General features: G+C 32.3%; 1 protein-coding gene across 1 annotated transcript in view; it reads right to left on the bottom strand.

Moving 5' to 3' along the window:
- The window catches only part of LOC139525435 (low-density lipoprotein receptor-related protein 2-like), a 53,962-nt gene that overhangs the window by 27,929 nt on the left and 6,640 nt on the right, over positions 1-19,393 (bottom strand). The window contains exons 3-11 of the mRNA XM_071320761.1: positions 18,388-18,525; positions 16,240-16,365; positions 15,494-15,619; positions 11,813-11,938; positions 10,483-10,608; positions 8,118-8,243; positions 7,055-7,180; positions 3,456-3,581; positions 212-334 (exon numbers count right to left, since the gene is read on the bottom strand). Of these exons, the coding sequence (XP_071176862.1) occupies positions 212-334; positions 3,456-3,581; positions 7,055-7,180; positions 8,118-8,243; positions 10,483-10,608; positions 11,813-11,938; positions 15,494-15,619; positions 16,240-16,365; positions 18,388-18,525 (1,143 nt within the window). The remainder of the gene's footprint in view (positions 1-211; positions 335-3,455; positions 3,582-7,054; positions 7,181-8,117; positions 8,244-10,482; positions 10,609-11,812; positions 11,939-15,493; positions 15,620-16,239; positions 16,366-18,387; positions 18,526-19,393) is intronic.

Genomic DNA, 19,393 nt, shown 5'->3' on the forward strand with positions numbered 1-19,393 from the left:
CATGTCAAATGGTTGTTTTTCAAGTTACCGGGTTTTTGGTAACACTTGCAGTTTTGTTATTTTGATTGATAACAATTTGAAAGAACTATTGTATATGAAATATAATACTTTAATTCATTTGATCGATATTCTGAGTATATAAAATAAGCAGCATATCTCATTGTCGACAACAGAAACTAATACCTTTTCGAAAAAAAAGGTTTTTGAATACCTTGACAAAATCCTGGATCTTCGTCTGACCTATCGTTACAATCTGCATGTCCATTACAAAAGCAAGTTTTGTCTTCGACACATTGTAGGCCATCAGCACATTTCCCCTCTGGGCAAACATATGCTAAACACAAAATTAAAATCCTGAATTGTTCATATCAGACATAACCTTTCATAACATAAACAGTAATCATATTGTTCAATTGTACAGTACTTCAAAGTACTATTCTATTAGACATGTTACACAAATGCAGGGACTGTGTCAAAACATAAAATATATTACATGTGTATACATTGAATATAAGTTTTAAACTACATTGATATATTGGAGACAGGTTAATTATAAATATCCCGTATGGAACAGTATTCAATAACATTTTATCATATGATATATAGAAAATAAATATAGATATAGTTTATTATTTTCCTACAAAACTTTAGTTTGATTTTTTTAGGGAGGTTGTAGGTTTTAAGTGGTAGAGTTTCAGGGCAATGGAGATACGGAGTTCATACCTGAGATCATTCTTCGGCAAAATTGTATAGATGACAAATGTTTCACCTCTAGGGGCATGCAAGCCCTTAAAATACCTTGCAAATAATTTTAATGTCATATGAAACTTTGAATAAATAATTATGCCGAACATGCTAATAGGTATTTCAAAACTTTAGGAGTCATGGGAAGCTTATGGATACACCCGAGAAATAAATCAACCGGACTGTAAAGCTTTGTGCTGGAAGCTAATGGATACACCCGAGAGATAACTCAACCACTCTGTAGAGCTTAGTGCTGGAGTAGCGGAAGGAACAGTTAAATTTTCTAGGAACTGTAATAAAACAATAAAACTAATAACATGTTGGCATACTTTGTAAAATCAATGCAGAATCGCATGCATTTAAATAACGCTCAGCCGTCCACTCGTATTGTCCAGCCCACCACCTTCTGCACGCGTAGACCTTTTTTTATAATCGTCAGCAATGCTATCACAAAAGCAATTGTCATTAACGATGTTATTATCTGATTTTCTAGATTAATCAGATTTAAATGATCCAAGACGCACAGGATTTAAATTTACCTGCTTAAATTTATAATAAATGTTTTTACACCGTACCAACATTTAAATTCTAATTTGTCAGCCTCAACGTTGAGTGTATGAATTTTCGTATCTATTTACATTGTGTCTTCTGTATACACAATGACACATTTTGGTTGTTCTTTTCTGGTATTATTACAATTATTACAACATTTTTGCATCATGTTGTGATGGTACATGATGCTACCATAAAATTGATAATGTTCTGAATCATTTATAATCATTCCGTTAACTTCTGCATAATGACATATGTAACGTGACGGTACCCAAATTGCACCTATTTTGACAGTTTTTTCACCTACGTTTTTTTATGATCAAGAAAAAAATGTCCATACTGTGTTTATTTTGTAGCCCTATCCTTCTTTATTGTATAGGTACACCAATATAATTTTGAATCGATATTGAGTCATAAAAAAATGGGTTTGAATCAACCTCCAAACTATCCATGATTCTATAATGAGGAGTACCAAAATTGCATCCATGCTTAAATTCACATCGTCAAAAGTCTAATAACCGAGCTTTTGTTTAATTTCTTCAAATATTTTGAACAATTGGATATTAGTCCATGCTTACTCTTCATATTTTACGAAATGGATACTTATAATATATTGTGTTTGCTAATTTTAAAAAGATGACGTTTTGATGACGTCGCATGGTGACGTTTTCGTACATTTTGCTTTTTCAGTAAACAGTCCATCTGTTGATAAATACAGTGAACGTTTTGTGTATATCTAAATATGTTTACCTATGTTGAAAGACGTGCATAGTATCAAATCATAAAAAGACAAATTGTTTAGTCTCTAGGAAATCTTGTATGATTTCCGTTGCTATTTTTTCTAAATAGGTGCAATTTGGGTACTCGGTGCAATTTGGGTACCCTTACGTTATACAACTTTAATATTTTTATCATAATCATAGATATGATATTTTTAAATGGATACGGATTTTGATGCGATTGTCATATAAGTAAGAGATTTAAATAGCTATAAAAACTAGTTATTATCCTCCATAAAAATAAAAATGCCTAAAACGGGTAAGGTATATATGAAAGTTATTATCAAACCGTTTGATGTCCTTTGTCTTTTGATTATTCCGCTTGATTTGGGAATTGTTTGAAGTCATTGAGTACCAATATACATGAAGCTGTCATTTATATCATACTATCGTAACACATTTAATGATTTATGATACCGTTTCATCAAATATAATACAAAGTACAAAATTGTTATTTTTGGTTGATGCAGACAAAATATTATACAGACCGTCCTGATAAATCAAAACAACAAATGTTTAATGACAGTTCAGTACTTAGACTAATAAGAGGCACTAGGATTCCATGCCTATATAATTATACAACCACATCAGTAAAGCTGGCGTTTGTATTTTGCAATCGATTATGGGTTATAAAATTTAAAAAAAATGTTACACTGCTATTTGAATTTGAACACATAACTAACACAAACTAATTCCTTCGCATAAGTGTAGCTTTTAAAATATGCAGAATAATTAGGTGCTGTTGGTAACAAATGAAAGCTGAGTGACTGGTGATATTGAATAACCTTTTTTGACTCATAATAATTTTGAATGAAAAAAAAAACCTGTATTAAATTCTAAAAGAGGTTTCATTGGTCAGTATCAGTTTTGGTACATCCGAAGTTCCGATAACCAGTACTTTCTTATACGCCATTAACATATATGTTGCGTTTTGTAAGTTCAATGCCCCATAAAGTGTTGTTTTGTACATGCAATGGTTGTAACTCTGTTTGAACATTAAACAAAAGAGCTGTGTCTTCTTGAAATAAAATAATTTTACATGAACAGCAATGGGGCCTTACATAAGTGGTGTACTTTCTTATGTTTTATCTAAGAAAGTAAAAATCAACACACGCAACACTCCTCCCAAAGGTAAATATATGGTTTGTTATTTTATTTTGGCATAGTTAGCAGGAAAAAAAATATGATAATCACGTTTTTGAAGTATGCGATTAAGTTGATTCCTGTTTTAGAAAGGAACGATCTTTTCACTTATCCTTTTCCCTAGATTGTATCGACAACCCAAACGCACTCAACGTTCAAGTTATGTTCTACATGCAAACAAAACTACAACATTTAATAATGGTAACTTTGGTATATGAAAAGGGTAGTGGGATTTACCGTTGCACATCACTTCATCTTCATCAGAACCGTCAGAACAGTGTGTCGATCCATCGCAAAAAGAAGAATTATAGACACATTGAAGACCATTCGCACACTTGACCTGGTTGTTTTCACAAGGAAGAGCTGCAAAGAATAATATAAACTAGAGGCTCTTAAGAGCCTGTGTCGCTCACCTTGGTTTATGTGCATATCAAACAAAGGACACAAATGGATTCATGACAAAATTGTATTTTGGTGATGGTGATGTGTTTGAAGTTCTTACTTTACTGAACGATTTTGCTTCTTACAATTATATCTATAATGAACTTTGCCCATTAGTAACAGAGAACTATATTTGGTAAAAATTTACATAAATTTACCAAATTAATGAAAATTGTTAAAAATTGACTATAAAGGGCAATAACTCCTTAAGGGGTCAATTGACCATTTAGGTCATGTTGACTTATTTGTAGATCTTACTTTGCTGAACATTATTGTTGTTTACAGTTTATCGCTATCTATAATAGTATTCAAGAAAACCAAAAACGGCAAAATTTCTTTAAAAATTACCAATTGGAGGGCAGCAACCCAACAACCAGTTGTCCAATTTATCTGAAAAATTCAGGGCAGATAAATATTGACTTGATTAACAATTTAACTTCATGTCAGATTTGCTCTAAATGCTTTGGTTTCATAGTTATAAGCCAAAAACTGCATTTTTCCCCTATGTTCTATTTTTAGCCGTGGCGGCCATCTTGGTTGAATGGCCAGGTCATCGGACACATTTTTCAAACTAGATACCCCAAAGATGATTGTGGTCTAGTAGTTTCAGTGGAGATTTTGTAAAAGATTACTTAGATTTATGAAAAATGGTTAAAATTGACTATAAAGGGCAATAACTCCTAAAGGGGTCAACTGACCATTTCGGTCATGTTGACTTATTTGTAAATCTAACTTTGCTGAACATTATTGATGTTTACAGTTTATCTCTATCTATAATAATATTCAAGATAATAACCAAAAACAGCAAAATTTCCTCAAAATTACCAGTTCAAGGGCAGCAACCCAACAACGGGTTGACTGATTCAACTGAAAATTTCAGGGCAGATAGATCTTGACCTGATAAACATTTTTATCCCATGTCAGATTTGCTCTAAATGCTTTGGTTTTTGAGTTATAAGCCAAAAACTGCATTTTACCCCTATGTTCTATTTTTTAAGTGTCCGTTTATAAATTTTTAAATTATTATAAAACTAAGGTTTCAACTCCCTCAGGCAAAGTTGGCTTTAGATGAATTTGGCTATTTATTTTAGGTATTTTTGACATATAGCTCTTCAACGATTTTCGGTACTTACCCATCTTTCGGATTTCAAATGTTTGGCTTTGAGCGTTCCTGATGAAGGTAAATCCAGAAAAGCGCTTCGGACGCAATAAATTATTAAACGTGTTGTTTTCCATTTTTTAACTGTGGCGTCCATCTTAGTTGGTTGACCAGGTCACGCCACACATTTTTTAAACTAGATACCCCAAAGATGATTGTGGCCAAGTTTGGATTAATTTGGCCCAATAGTTTCAGAGGAGAAGATTTTTGTAAAAGATTACTTTAATTTACGAAAAATGGTTAAAAATTGACCCCTATGTTCTATTTTTAGCCGTGGCGGCCATCTTGGTTGGTTGACCAAGTCACGCCACACATTTGTTAAACTAGATACCCCAAAGATGATTGTGGCCAAGTTTGGATTAATTTGGCCCAGTAGTTTCAGAGGAGAAGATTTTTGTAAAAGATTACTTTAATTTACGAAAAATGGTTAAAAATTGACTATAAAGGGCAATAACTCCTAAACGGGTCAACTGACCATTTTGGTCATGTTGACTTATTTGTAGATCTTACTTTGCTGAACATTATTGCTGTTTACAGTTTATCTCTATCTATAATAATATTCAAGATAATAACCAAAAACAGCAAAATTTCCTCAAAATTACCAATTCAGGGGCAGCAACCCAACAACCGATTGACCGATTCATCTGAAAATTTCAGGGCAGATAGATCTTGACCTGATAAACATTTTCAACCCATGTCAGATTCCTTAAAATGCTTTGGTTTTTGAGTTATAAGCCAAAAACTGCATTTTACCCCTATGTTCTATTTTAATGCCGTGGCGGCCATCTTTGTTGGTTGACCAGGTCACGCCACACATTTTTTTTTAACTAGATACCCCAAAGATGATTGTGGCCAAGTTTGGATTAATTTGGCCCAGTAGTTTCAGAGGAGAAGATTTTTGTAAAAGATTACTTTAATTTACGAAAAATGGTTAAAAATTGACTATAAAGGGCAATAACTCCTAAATGGGTCAACTGACCATTTTGGTCATGTTGACTTATTCGTAAATCTAACTTTGCTAAACATTATTGCTGTTTACAGTTTATCTCTATCTATAATAATATTCAAGATAATAACCAAAAACAGCAAAATTTCCTCAAAATTACCAATTCAGGGGCAGCAACCCAACAACCGATTGACCGATTCATCTGAAAATTTCAGGGCAGATAGATCTTGACCTGATAAACATTTTTATCCCATGTCAGATTTGCTCTAAATGGTTTGGTTTTTGAGTTATAAGCCAAAAACTGCATTTTACCCCTATGTTCTATTTTAAGCCGTGGATGCCATCTTGGTTGGTTGACCGGGTCACGCCACACATTTTTTAAACTAGATACCCAAATGATGATTGTGGCCAAGTTTGGTTTGATTTGGCCCAGTAGTTTCAGAGGAGAAGATTTTTGTAAAAGCTAACGCCGGACGACGACGGACGACGGACGCCGGACGCTGGACGCAAAGTGATGAGAAAAGTTCACTTGGCCCTTTGGGCCAGGTGAGCTAAAAAGGTATGCGGCCATTTCATTATTAACAAACTGCCATCGCAACTCTGGCAGGTAATGTTGACATCAGCTAAGACCGAAGTCGATTTTACATAACTTGACTTTAACATATTATGTCGTTATTTTCCAAAAAAAGGTCAAATTCAGAAAGGGACTCTCTTGCCTATAATAGAAAAATCATGTTTTGTATTTCAAAACAATAGTTTTGCTTTGTTGACTGTTTATATTTTATATTTACGACTGTTTTGATAACAATAAGAAAATTGTTAATGAGACCAATCCACGCCAGAGATTAAATGATGTAGATATCAAAAGCTTTAGGTCAACATATGAACTTCAACATATGAAAAATCCATATCGCATAGTAAGTGATAAAAAGCTCAGAAGATGTGAAACAAAGTAACCACAACGCCTTTTTGTTTATTTTTTTGACACAGATGTGTATATTTCCATTAATACATTTGTAAAAGGTCAAATCGTTTAATAGCTTGACTTAAGAAATAGGCGAGCATGGACGTCTTTAGATAATCTTAATCTAATATCGTTTGAAATTCTATTGTTAAGAGGTTGTCAAATTTAGCTATCCTACATGACCTTTTGTACAAGTTTATCTATCCTACATGACCTTTTGTACAAGTTTATCTATCCTATATAACCTTTTGTACAAGTTTACCTATCCTACATGACCTTTTGTACAAGTTTACCTATCCTACATGACCTTTTGTACAAGTTTATACCTTTACACATGTCTTCATCCTCGTCAGATTTATCACGGCATCTAGGGTATCGATCGCACAGGGCTGATTTATATATACACTGTATGTTATCCTTACATTTTACTTGATTTTCTGGACACTCATAATCTATAATTCAAAGAGATTAAACATAGATAAGTTGTTCAACATAATGATTTCCCAGTAAAAGTTTCGACACAACACTATTGTTATAAAAAAAAAATAGTCTCGTGGTTTGCATTTATTACAAAATGACAAATTGTTTTTGTCTTCCAGTATATTATTACATTTACCTCTTTGTTTGCATGGTTACTACAATTTTTAATATTATTTACTCAACATGTTCTGAATACGAAAACATGAGTAATGCTATTTGAAATATAAGTTGACATTAGGAATAGTTCGTTTTTAAAACAAGTTTCCTGATGATTGCTTTAAGCAACATTGCGTACGATAACAAATGGCTTACATTTGCTTCTTAAAAGTCCCTTATTCAAGTTATTTTAGACCTAGCAATGTTTGTTTTTATATCGATGAATCTTTATACATATCTCCATTTTCATCATCGTCAATCGATTTAATTTTGATTTGATTTTTGGTGTTTTACCTCCAATTTTAAGCACCGCATTAAGACTATTTCGTGGCGGTCAGTTTTTATTGAATAATATGCCGAGTGGGCGTACCTTAGTGTGGTGCTAAATTCAAATTTTTATTGATGGAGGAAGCCAGGGTGCCCGGAGAAAGCCACCGACCTTCGATAAGAAAACTGACAATCCTTGTCAATTAATATTGGAATCGAGTGCACCCACACGAGTAGGGTTCGAACATCCAACATAATTGTTGACTGACTAGTGATTACAGTAGTAACCACACGGCCACCACGGCCCCTAGCGTCAAGTGAATTAACAGCGGAAAAAAACAATTGGCATCTATTTGTTTTGATTTCTTATATAAACATGATAAATGAGTGTGTACTCTTATATTTTAATGAATAATATGCCGAGTGGGCGCACTTTAGTGTGGTGCTAAATTCAAATTTTGAAATGTAAAATAATTGTATTCTTACCATTACAGACTTCTGGTGATTCATCAGATTTATCACTACATTCCGTCCAACCAGAACACAGACTGTTTTTATATATGCACTGGATACCATCCTTGCATTTGATTTTATGTTCACCACAGTCGAAATCTTAATGATAATCTTATAATTAGGTCTGCGTCAATATTTCTCAACTGATAATCACATGAATACAAAATAATTGTTTACTGTGATCTGAAGGAAACTTTAATTATTATAACTAGCTTTTGAACGACGAAGTTGTATCCGTGATTTAAACACATATTTAGACATATATATATATATGATTAGCATGAAACGCTTAACAAAATTACTCAATAGGAATAAGTGTATGTAATGTAACAGAAGGAATGTTGTGTATCAGTTTTTAAACTGATAAATGCTAAGCGCACACCACTTACTTACACAAAACCAAATGAAAGCACGACGACCTTGAGACCTGAAAACAATATCCCCATCAATGTATGATATAAATAAACGACATTGAGAGGCGGAACATTCTAAATGCGACATTTAAATAGTTTACAATGAAATGGCAAAAAAACACACAGAAAAAAAGACAAACAGACTTAACAATAGCTTGCTCAAATGTTGCTGGTGTCTTTGTATATGCGACTTTTTGTGTTTCTTTGGTTCTGATAACGTTACTCTGTACTTTAAATGATCCTCTCACTATGTTATTTTTTTTATAATATGTCATTATTTTATATTTCTATTATAAATTAAGAAATACGTTGAACCACAAACGTCAAAATTATTTAATCACGTAGTTAGATGAACCATATATGGATTCTTATAAATTCTATAGAAGTTTTGGACAATTTTAAATCTCGGTCTATTTCAGAAATTAATTCTTACTTACTTTTGATTTTTTTAACCATGTATGCTAACATTGCCAATGTGAAATTTTAAATTTGTTTGCATTAACATTAAGCGACAAAAATATGTGACGTATAAATGTTCTGACGTCAGACACGCGAAGCAATGAATGTGTTTTGATTTTGATAGATGATTTTGTGTTCTGTTAAATTGTTTCTGTAACACGATGATGAATGCTGTACCCATATTTTGACTATTTTATTAATTATGCCTGTCCAGTTCACGCATCGTTGTACATATAACGGAATTTGATGAGACTGTTGTACAAAGTGAGAGATTAAGCGCTATAAAACCAGGTTTAATTCACCATTTTCTACAATTGAAAATGCATGTACCAAGTCGTTTTTGATGTGTTTATTCATTTGAATTTGCCATGTAATTAGGGACTTTCCGATTTGATCGTCCTCTGAGTTCAGTATTTTTTGTGATTTTACTTTTCACAACTAGTAAATTTATAAAAAATGACCATCACATTTATATTCATACACCGATGTGCTGAGTTCTGGGCTAGTGATACCATAAAGGACGAAACGTCCAACAGTATGATCGTCACAGTGATGTAGATAGTTGTCAAAGGTATCAGGCGAATTATTTGATACGCAAGACGTGCGTTTCGTACACGTACAATTCGTACCTCAAAACCAGGAGGTAATCTTAGTTGTTCCGGACGTGAACGCAGAATGTGCTTCGTATATGGTATAGGTCGAGCTGTTCTTTCAAATAAACAAACCCAGCTATAAGTCTTATTCGAAAGGTCACATTGAATGTAATGGAACTATTATTTTTCCCTCACTCATTAATTTGACGACAATAACGTTATAGTTTTAGAAGCATATTGGTATGTTTTATTATAATTTCAGTATACATGTATAAGGAATTTGAATATAAGCTGCTAGTCAAAATACGAGGTTTGTTGTCAAAGATACGTAAATACTAGTTAGTCTAAGAGTTTTCCATGTTGTCAAGTGACTAACATTTTTCAATATTCGTATGCATTTTGATCGTTGTTGTCTCTTTGACACATTCCCCATTTCCATTCTCAATTTTACATCTTAAAATAGACTTTTCCCAATATATTTGCATGTTTTTTTTTTATGCATGAACATGATGAAGTACAAACTTGACTGTTGGCAATACCTTAAAATCGGTAGGATACGGTTATGATATTGTTCGATTAGATTTATCGACATTCATGAATTGTTATAAATAATGTGTATGTACAATTCGAATCAGAGTTATTAAGGCTGGGCTAAGCATATTTAACCTCATACTCCCTACAACACAAGCATAATAAAGAATTTATCTCAGAAACATAGGAACAAAGATAATAAAATAGCAAAGGTTAAAAATCCAAGAAGCAGATTGATAGTTTATTTATCTCTTGAAATACACAAAATAACCTGAAAGTAAAGATTATGCGAAATAATATAAAAGCCTATTTACAATGATTATCGAATGAAAATATACACACCTGAACAGATCTCTTTACTTTCGTCGGAATCATCATTACACTGTAAATATCCATTACAGAGGTTATACGTGTTCATACATTGTAAACCATCTGCACATTTTACATGACCTTGTGGGCACTGAAAATCTTTAAAACGAGTATTTGATTTATATCATGAAAAAAACCCCACAACATTATGCAATGCCAATATTACATCTGTTCACAAACGACAAATGAAATATTTTTTTAACAATCACATGTCACCATATGGTCTTCTGCAATAAGCAAAATCCAAACTACTAGACTAGAAATGCCCCCGATATGACAAGAAAAATAACTGGTAGAATTATGAATAAAGCAATGAATGAACAAACGACACAAAATATGAGATACAGAAACAAACAACAGCCACGGAATTAATTACACACCTACTTTTTGTCCTTTGTTTTTTGTTGTATATACTTGTTGTCTGTTTATTTGTCTTTTTGAGCCATGGCGTTGACAGTTTATTTGTTATTTTCATGAGAAAATGTTTGAATGATTATTTCATACCGTTCGCCGGTCTTTAAGTTCACATCTGTGATGTACTGACAGTTAGTTTAAAACCTAAAGAAACTAAAAAAACAACCCCAAATGTTTATAATATTATTGTTTTGTTTTATCCCAATAATAAATAGACGCTCTTTGGCTGACTTAGGTATACACGTTTGTGTTAAACATGTTTAATGTTAATACCACTCAAGTTTTGATACGATGTAATTGTCTTTTATTGTGTTTGAAATCAACAACGCTAATTTTGTATTACTAATATGACTTAAATACCACCATGTCGTGTAACGTACAGATAATAAAATAATAAAACTGACCATATCTAAAATATTTGAACAATGTTACATTACTATTTTTTTTTTCAATAGCAAATATGAAAAAAATTCTTCAACAAAACCAAGTTATGTCTTCTTCTTTTTTAAATTTTTTTCGAACATATAACACATAGTAACCTTCAAAATTGAATTCCGTCAATGTAGCCATTTTGAGTCAGGACACTGTGTACTGACGTTAAAAGATCTTGCTTAATAATATTAATTTAAAACTCAAAATGCACATATGTGTCAGATATTCATAAAGCAGTACCCAAATTTAACATATAGCTTTCAAATAAGTGTACAACACAAATATTTTAAAAAGGCGATATCAGAAAGATAGGCACATACAATGTAGATCTAAATAATAAAAAAATGAAATTAATCAAAGAATAAATCTCAGGTATGACAATTATTTCATGAAATACACAGAACAACCTAAATGTAAAAGAACGCTATAAATAGAACCAAAATTGGTATATACAGACCTTTACACGTATCTTTACTTTCATCGGATCTATCATTACAATGTGTATATCCATCACAGAGGTCCGTCGTTCTAATACACTGTAAACCATCAGCACATTTGACATGATCTGGTTGGCACTGAAAATCTAAAGGAACACATTTGATTTGTTTTTTAAAATGGAAAATATGGTTTATTATCGAAAGGACAAGTGTCAATCAAAGACTAAATGGCATATCAATTAATAACTATAGGTTTACGTATGGTCTTCATGAGCAAAACCCATACCGTATAGAGGGCTTTAAATGTCCCTATATGACTGCTGTGAATGAGTTCAAACTATCAACATGATGACCCTATGTATGAACAGAACATAAAGAAAACAAATGAAATACAGCAACCATCGACAACCGTTGAGTACAGGAATATTTGGTCAGGCAAAACATAATGTTATGTAGTTAAACTATTTTGTAAACATCCCCCCCTTATCTGGTTCAGTAGACGTGTTACAGGCCAGCAAAATAACAGACTTTACAAAACATTTGAAAAGTGATCAATTCATCTCATCACTTACAAGCAAAAACATCTTGCGAGAACAAGGACGGACTTGGCATTTATTCATCCGCCATCAAAATCGACAATTAGTACTTATCTTGTAGTTCAGCATTTTATCAAAATATTTATACATCTTATATACTGTTAATTTGAACATTGATTTGTTTTTAATGAGCAATGCTCCATGTTAATGGCCGTACTATGACTTGTAATTGTGACTTTGATGGTCAGTCTCATTGGCACTCAAACTACCTCTTCTTATATTTGTTTGAACACAATTGTCGATAGAGTATTTTCTCTGTATCATTTGATGATGAAATTGTTTAACCATGTCCAAAGTTGTATCGTTCTAATTTTGTCGACAGTAAATTTCTCTTTTTTTTGTATTTGCATATCATAAATTGCAGATTGCTATGATTATGTTTAAATAATCCAAAGATGTTTAACACATATAATAGTATTTCAACAATTAAATCTCAACAGTAATCAGTGAATAATCAAACCAAAGTAAATTGTTAAGGTTATAATTGATGAATAATTAGTGGTAAATTGCTTTCAGGTGTAATATTACCAAATCATAGTACGTCACATCGGGTTGCATACGAAAATAAGTCGAGGAAAAATAGTCCTTTGAATCATTGTCATAAAAATATATCTGAGGTTTTTCAAAGCATCAATATTTTTTTATTTGTAGTTTCTATAAAATATCTTTAGAAACAAACTGGTTACTAAAGTTGCAGACAAGTTAAAAAAAGCGGAAAATTTGATTAGTTAACCTCAAGTGATGTTTTTTTTCTGATATGCAATTAAATGTTATGTTAATGAATTTTTTTCTATAGTACTAGACATGATACAACTTTTCTCATGCCAGGTATTTCTTTTCTTGAAACAATTTAAATTCTGCACATTTTTTTGGGAAAGTGCAAATTTAACAAAGACTACTATGAGGAAATCGATGGTGGTATCACACCTAATATGGGAAGCTGTACATGCTCCTTTAACCTCTTGAGTACTCTCACGTGTTAACATTTCTTGTTATCTTAGTGAAACTAAAAAAAATGAAAACATCCTTGAAATAGGATTCTACCATGAATATTAGTTGACAGAACAAGCAATACTTAGTGTTTTGGGAGCCTATTCACTTACATAGAAGTTTTTATTTGTCCATCTCTGGAACGCGGAATAAATTTAAGTTTTACGTAAGGACTTATTAAAGCATCCTTGGAGACTGTAAACTTTTACATTGATAGTTCATTTAGCTCGAATACTTAAATTACTCAATTGTTGTAACATAAATATCCTAAATGAGTGAAAATTACTCCAAATTTGTATTAAATAGCATCAGCAGTTGATATTTTGAAGTAATCTGAGGTATAAATGGACCAAAAACAGACCTTGTGAGGAGGAAACATAGGTTCATTATTGCTATTTCTCTTATGGTTGGGGCCTGTTATCTAACTCCCACGTGAAAAGATATTTTTCGTATCACACCGTACGGAGTGTGATATGAAAAAGTGATATCAAAATTACGTTAATTTGATTGGCTTATCTCGTAAATTTCCAATATTTTCCTTGGCCGTTGATCAGGTCATTATTCACTGGAAAAGGTCATGACGGGACTACTTTTTATCTTGACAACTGATTGTTTACTTCCGGTTTTCGCGATTTTCGTCTGCTTTATCGTCTGCATTATCTAATATAAATCTTATCATGAACGAAAAATTAATAAAGGAACCCGTGTACGGTTATGTAACGGAGCAAAGGGCATTATAACTGGCACAACTTTCAATTTCAATTTCCCTCTGTATGCGACAGTAAAACTACCGATGGACGTCCGCAAAGCAGTTATCTCTATTCTAATGCAAAACAAGTTCATAATTAAATTTCAATCACAATTTCAGTGTAAAATCTTCATTAAAGAAAATTCCGCGAAAAGATGTTATCTTCTTTGGTCCCTACACTACGTGACGTCATAGGTATGCTTCCGGTGTCATACATAAACACCGGGCATTTTCTGGCTTCTGTGCCGCTTCAGAATGTAATAAAATTTGATAAAAAGAAGATTTTAAGGCGCAACAAGTGAGTTATTTGTTAATTATTGTAGAAATAACGTGTCAATACACTTGTTACAAATTAGATAACAGGCCCCAACCATAAGAGAAAGATCAGTACGCGTTGCAAAGAAAAACGGTCGTAGCAACACAACTCGCAACAAATAGGCCACGCACATACAACTTTTTGCCATAAGAGAAATAGGTTTAACAACTTGTGAGAATTAGATATCGCTTGATATCAACTCTCGTTATTTAATTTCAATAATAATAAACTCGCCATAGGCTCGTTTATTATTATTGAAATTAAATAACTCGAGTTGATATCAATCGATATCTAATTCTCACTCGTTATGGAACCTATAATTATCATCATACAGTCATCTTTTATTATCATATTCAACTATGTAGATGAAATAATTATTTGAAGGTCAACACTATGTTTTATCATGATGCAGCTTGGTTTGGATCTCTCGAGGACATTTTGCTCGAATCGCTGTAGATGTATTCTTACATTATGCTATATTTTTTTAAACTATTGAGCTAATTATGCCAAACTTGACAGGAATGCTTGACATAACCATTATTACAATGGAAAAAAGTCACACTCAGTTTATTCGCCAAAAAAAATCTTCTTTATGTGTAATACCACCAATTCATAGTGCGTCACATCCGGTTGCATACCAAAATAGTCGAAACAAAATGTTCCCTTGAATAAAGGCAGAAAACTCAGTAAAAAAATCAGTTGAAAGTTTTAATGACGTTCTATTGTTAAGGAAATATTAAGCTTCTTAATTATCAAAATTGGCGTTTGTAAAACTGTTATATGCCTGATGAAAATTTTACAATAAAGTATGTGGTTTAAGTTTAAGAAAAAAATATTTTTGTAAAAGGGTCAAAGTAAACATTTTGCCACACATTTTATCAACATTAAACGAGTCAAAGCAATTTTTATGAATCTGTCGGCTACCACCTTCACTTGTTTATTTATGATACGTGTGTGAATGTTTAAAACTGCATTGTTTGAACCTGTGCCTGTCAAGAACTCTAAGACACAACACATAATTAATATTTACATTTTGTAATTAAGAACAAACCTTTGCACATTGCTGTATCTTCATCATCACCAGTTTTGCACAATGCGTTACCATTACAGAGATCTTCTGGTGAAAAACATTCTATACCATCACTACACTTTGTTGTATCAGTCGGACACCTTCGATCTATTGGAAAGGTAGAAGCAATTAGGCGATGGATTTATGTTTCAAAATAACATGAATAATTGTACTGTACATGTACACTGCGGTAGTAGTTCAATGACTTGATAAACAAGTTACCAAACGTCGTTTTACGCGGACTTTACAGAAGTATACATTTTCCGTCCCTAATATAACATGGTCATGACCGAGTTGCATACATATTTTAGTAAAACAATTTGAAAGTGCGTTTCTGTGGCAGTTAACTTGCTGACTCTTGCCTTGTTGGAAATCACTTGCCGAACAAATCCGCATGTTGTTTATGATAAGATATTACATACTAAACAAAGAAACCTTTATCAATTCTTGATGTATCAAGACCTTAGACCGTTAATTTTCCTGTTTGAATGGTTTTACACTTATTCTAGTAATTTTGGGGCCCTTTATAGCTTGTGTTTCGGTGTGAGCCAAGACTCCGTGTTGAAGGCCGTATATTGACTTATAATGGTTTACTTTTATAAATTGTTATTTGAATGGAGAGTTGTCTCATTGGCACTCATACCACATCTCCCTATATCTATTTAGAATAGTTTGTCAATTTTGAATTATGTTATCCAGTAATAGCACTCTCCAAAAAGTATACTTACTTTTGCACATTTCCTGATCCTCATCAGAACCATCTTTACAGTAGGCGTAGTAATTACATAAAGTATATTCAGGAAAACATAGTATTCCGTCTTTACATTTCATATCACCTTTTGCACATTCCAATTCTAGATTAAAAACAATAAACATTTAACACTCTGTATATATAAAAATTGTATGTACAGGATTTCTCAGAATAATGTCATATTCGATTTCTACGGAGTGGTTAGATTGTCACTTTTCAGAAAAAAGTTGTCAAAATTATTTCAGGACAAAGGGCACAGGACTATATTGAGAGCCCCTTGATATCTCAATCCGTCTAATATTAATTCATCGAATTTCTTGGACATTGAAAGAACAGGGGGTCTCCACGTCATTTAAGCGGTCTCAGATAGGTTTTTGCTATATAGTTCTATTGAAAGTTGCACTTTGTAAATACAGCTGTTTCTCAAAACACGCCTCTTTTGAATATTCATAGAAAATTTATTTTGTTTACATTCTGGTTCCCAGTTATGCTCTCTGTGTTCGATCTCACAGAGACATAACTTGGGAATGTTACCAGTAAATTTACATGCGCATATTGTTTACATTGAAATCTGTGGTAACCTTTCATTCGAGGTAGGGGTAGTTATGAAAATAAGTGTTAGTTTAAACAGCCCTATATTTTGACCTTTGACAAAAATTGTGGTGCATATGAACTTTCAATTCTAGGATAAGATTTTTTTCAAAACTTCATAGTAAAAGTGGTATAGTTTTAGCCGTAAAAGGAGTTTCTATGGGAAATTGCATTGTCAATATTTACAGAATTGCAACCTATATAGGGTGAAAAAGGGGACATTCAGAATTCAACCAAATTTGCTACATTTCACAAATTTTGAAGAAATTAACTCAAATATGAAGTTTTATAAATATTTAATGAAGATTGATAGAATCCTGGGCCTTTCATATGATGACTCAGCATAAATTCACAGTTTACAGTGTGCATAGTTTACTTCAAGTCCTGGATACAAAAATAATTCATAATATTTGCATATTTGTAAGTTAAATTGTTAAGAAGTGCTTATATTTACTCTTCGCAGTCATTTAAACTCATACATCCTTCCTGAATATTATTTATGGGTGTTTTTGTCCTTTCGATAACCTAAAAGTAAGCCGCAACACCTTAATCTGCTGTTTTATCACTGCGGCATAATAAATACAAGCTAGAAAAAAAAATATCTCAACAAAACTTACAATAGTGTGTTCTATCCTGAATGTGTACTAAATATTCCAAATTGCTAGAAACAGCAGAATGATTAAGAAATTTGAGGCCCCAGGGGCAAAAAAAACAGAGAAAATTGCCTACTCCCTGGGTCATAAAACAAATAATTTAAGTTGTAAATGCTATGATTTTATGATTTTAAAGTGAATTTCTATCTCAGACTGTTATCTGCATACATACAACTATTGCACATATGACTTTGTTTGAACACTTCTAGTATATATATTAGCTAAATTGTGTCAAATATATGGTTACAGATGATACTGTTGTGACAAGAATTCTAAATTGACCATTTGAGGCAGAAAAGTTGTATTTTAATTGACAACCTTTCATTCGAGGTAAGGGTAGTTAAGAAAACTAGTGTTAGTTTAAACTCTGAGAAGATCAGGGCATATAAACGTTGAAAATATGCCGCACAGCCCTATATTTTGACCTTTGAAAAAAATTGTGGTGCATATGAACTTTCAATTCTAGGATAATCCAATCTTCCAATCTAGTAAAAGTGGTACAGTTTTATCCGTAAAAGGAGTTCCTATTGGAAATTGCATTGTCAATATTTACAGAATTGCAACCTCTAGGGGCTTTCCATATGTTTCTATTTCTATTTAAAATGTTTCTAAAGTGAACGGTTTTGTTTTTGTTTTAAGAAATGTTAAATATAAATTACACTTTCGATGTCGTTTTATTGATAAAAATCTATATAACATGAAGACAAAAAATGCAACTTACACAAATTTTTCATACGTCATATAAATTCTATTGTTCAATGGGAAGATCAATATGAATAGCATGAAAACCTACAAAAAGATGAAAAGCAATTTGCAATTACACATTTATGTTATAAACACATTACAGATTCTCTTTACAGATAAACATTTAACCTTCGTACCTCTACATATATCTTCGTTTTCATCCTCCCCATTGTCACATGTATTCCAGCCATTACAGAATTGATATCTATATATACAGCCAGAACCGTCGGAACAGTCTTTACATTTTCCTGGAGGGAGCACCTCCGTCATTCCACCTGTTTAGATTTTACAATTAATTACTACATATCTTAATGCATGGGGAATAGATAATGTTTTACTTTGTTATACTTTGTTTTATTTTCAGGATAGGGGACTGTGAATTTTTATGTTCTTTTTTATTAGGGGGAGGGGCACGATCTGAGTTCTAGGACCATACTGTCATTTATTTGTTTGGTTATCAACAGTCTGATTATATGAAGTTTAGACTAAAAGGTAATATGAAATAAATTCTAATTTTACTCAGAAACACACTTCACGTTCTCCGAGCCAAAATTTGCACAAGTTTACTTAATGAAATCCCTTGTTTCAACGTATTTTCGGAATCGTGGTAAATCTGTCGTTAATAGGTGAAACCACAAGTACACGTGTATTTATAGGATTGGTTTGTTTAGCAGCTACCAGCTGTGTTTTTTTTTTAAAAGTAGTCTACTAATGATTATCTATGTGTGATTAAAAAAGAGGGACGTATGAATATGAATACTAGCAAATTTTATAACTAAAGCTACTTCGATTTGACTGAAATTTAAAAAAAATGAATTTACCAAAAAATGCCCACAAATTGTGATGCGTAAGTAGAAAGTGGATACTTAAATTAGTAAGATGCTTTTAATATAATTTTGATTTAGTTTTAACTATTGACTTAAAATAATTCATTTTGTCTTGTAATCATATAATAAATACTATATTGTATTACCATATGATTGAAAAGTTAACAGGAAAGAAATTCCTCTTTTCCTCATGTGAAGATAACAACCTTACTGGTTTAAAAAGACGGAAAAGGCCTCACAAATTGTACTAACTTAGTCTGAATATAAGTAATAATATATTTATGCATCCATTGTCAGTTCATTATCTCAAAATTTT

The sequence above is a fragment of the Mytilus edulis genome, chromosome 5 (assembly GCF_963676685.1).
Source record: "Mytilus edulis chromosome 5, xbMytEdul2.2, whole genome shotgun sequence".
In the NCBI taxonomy this organism is placed as follows: domain Eukaryota; kingdom Metazoa; phylum Mollusca; class Bivalvia; order Mytilida; family Mytilidae; genus Mytilus; species Mytilus edulis.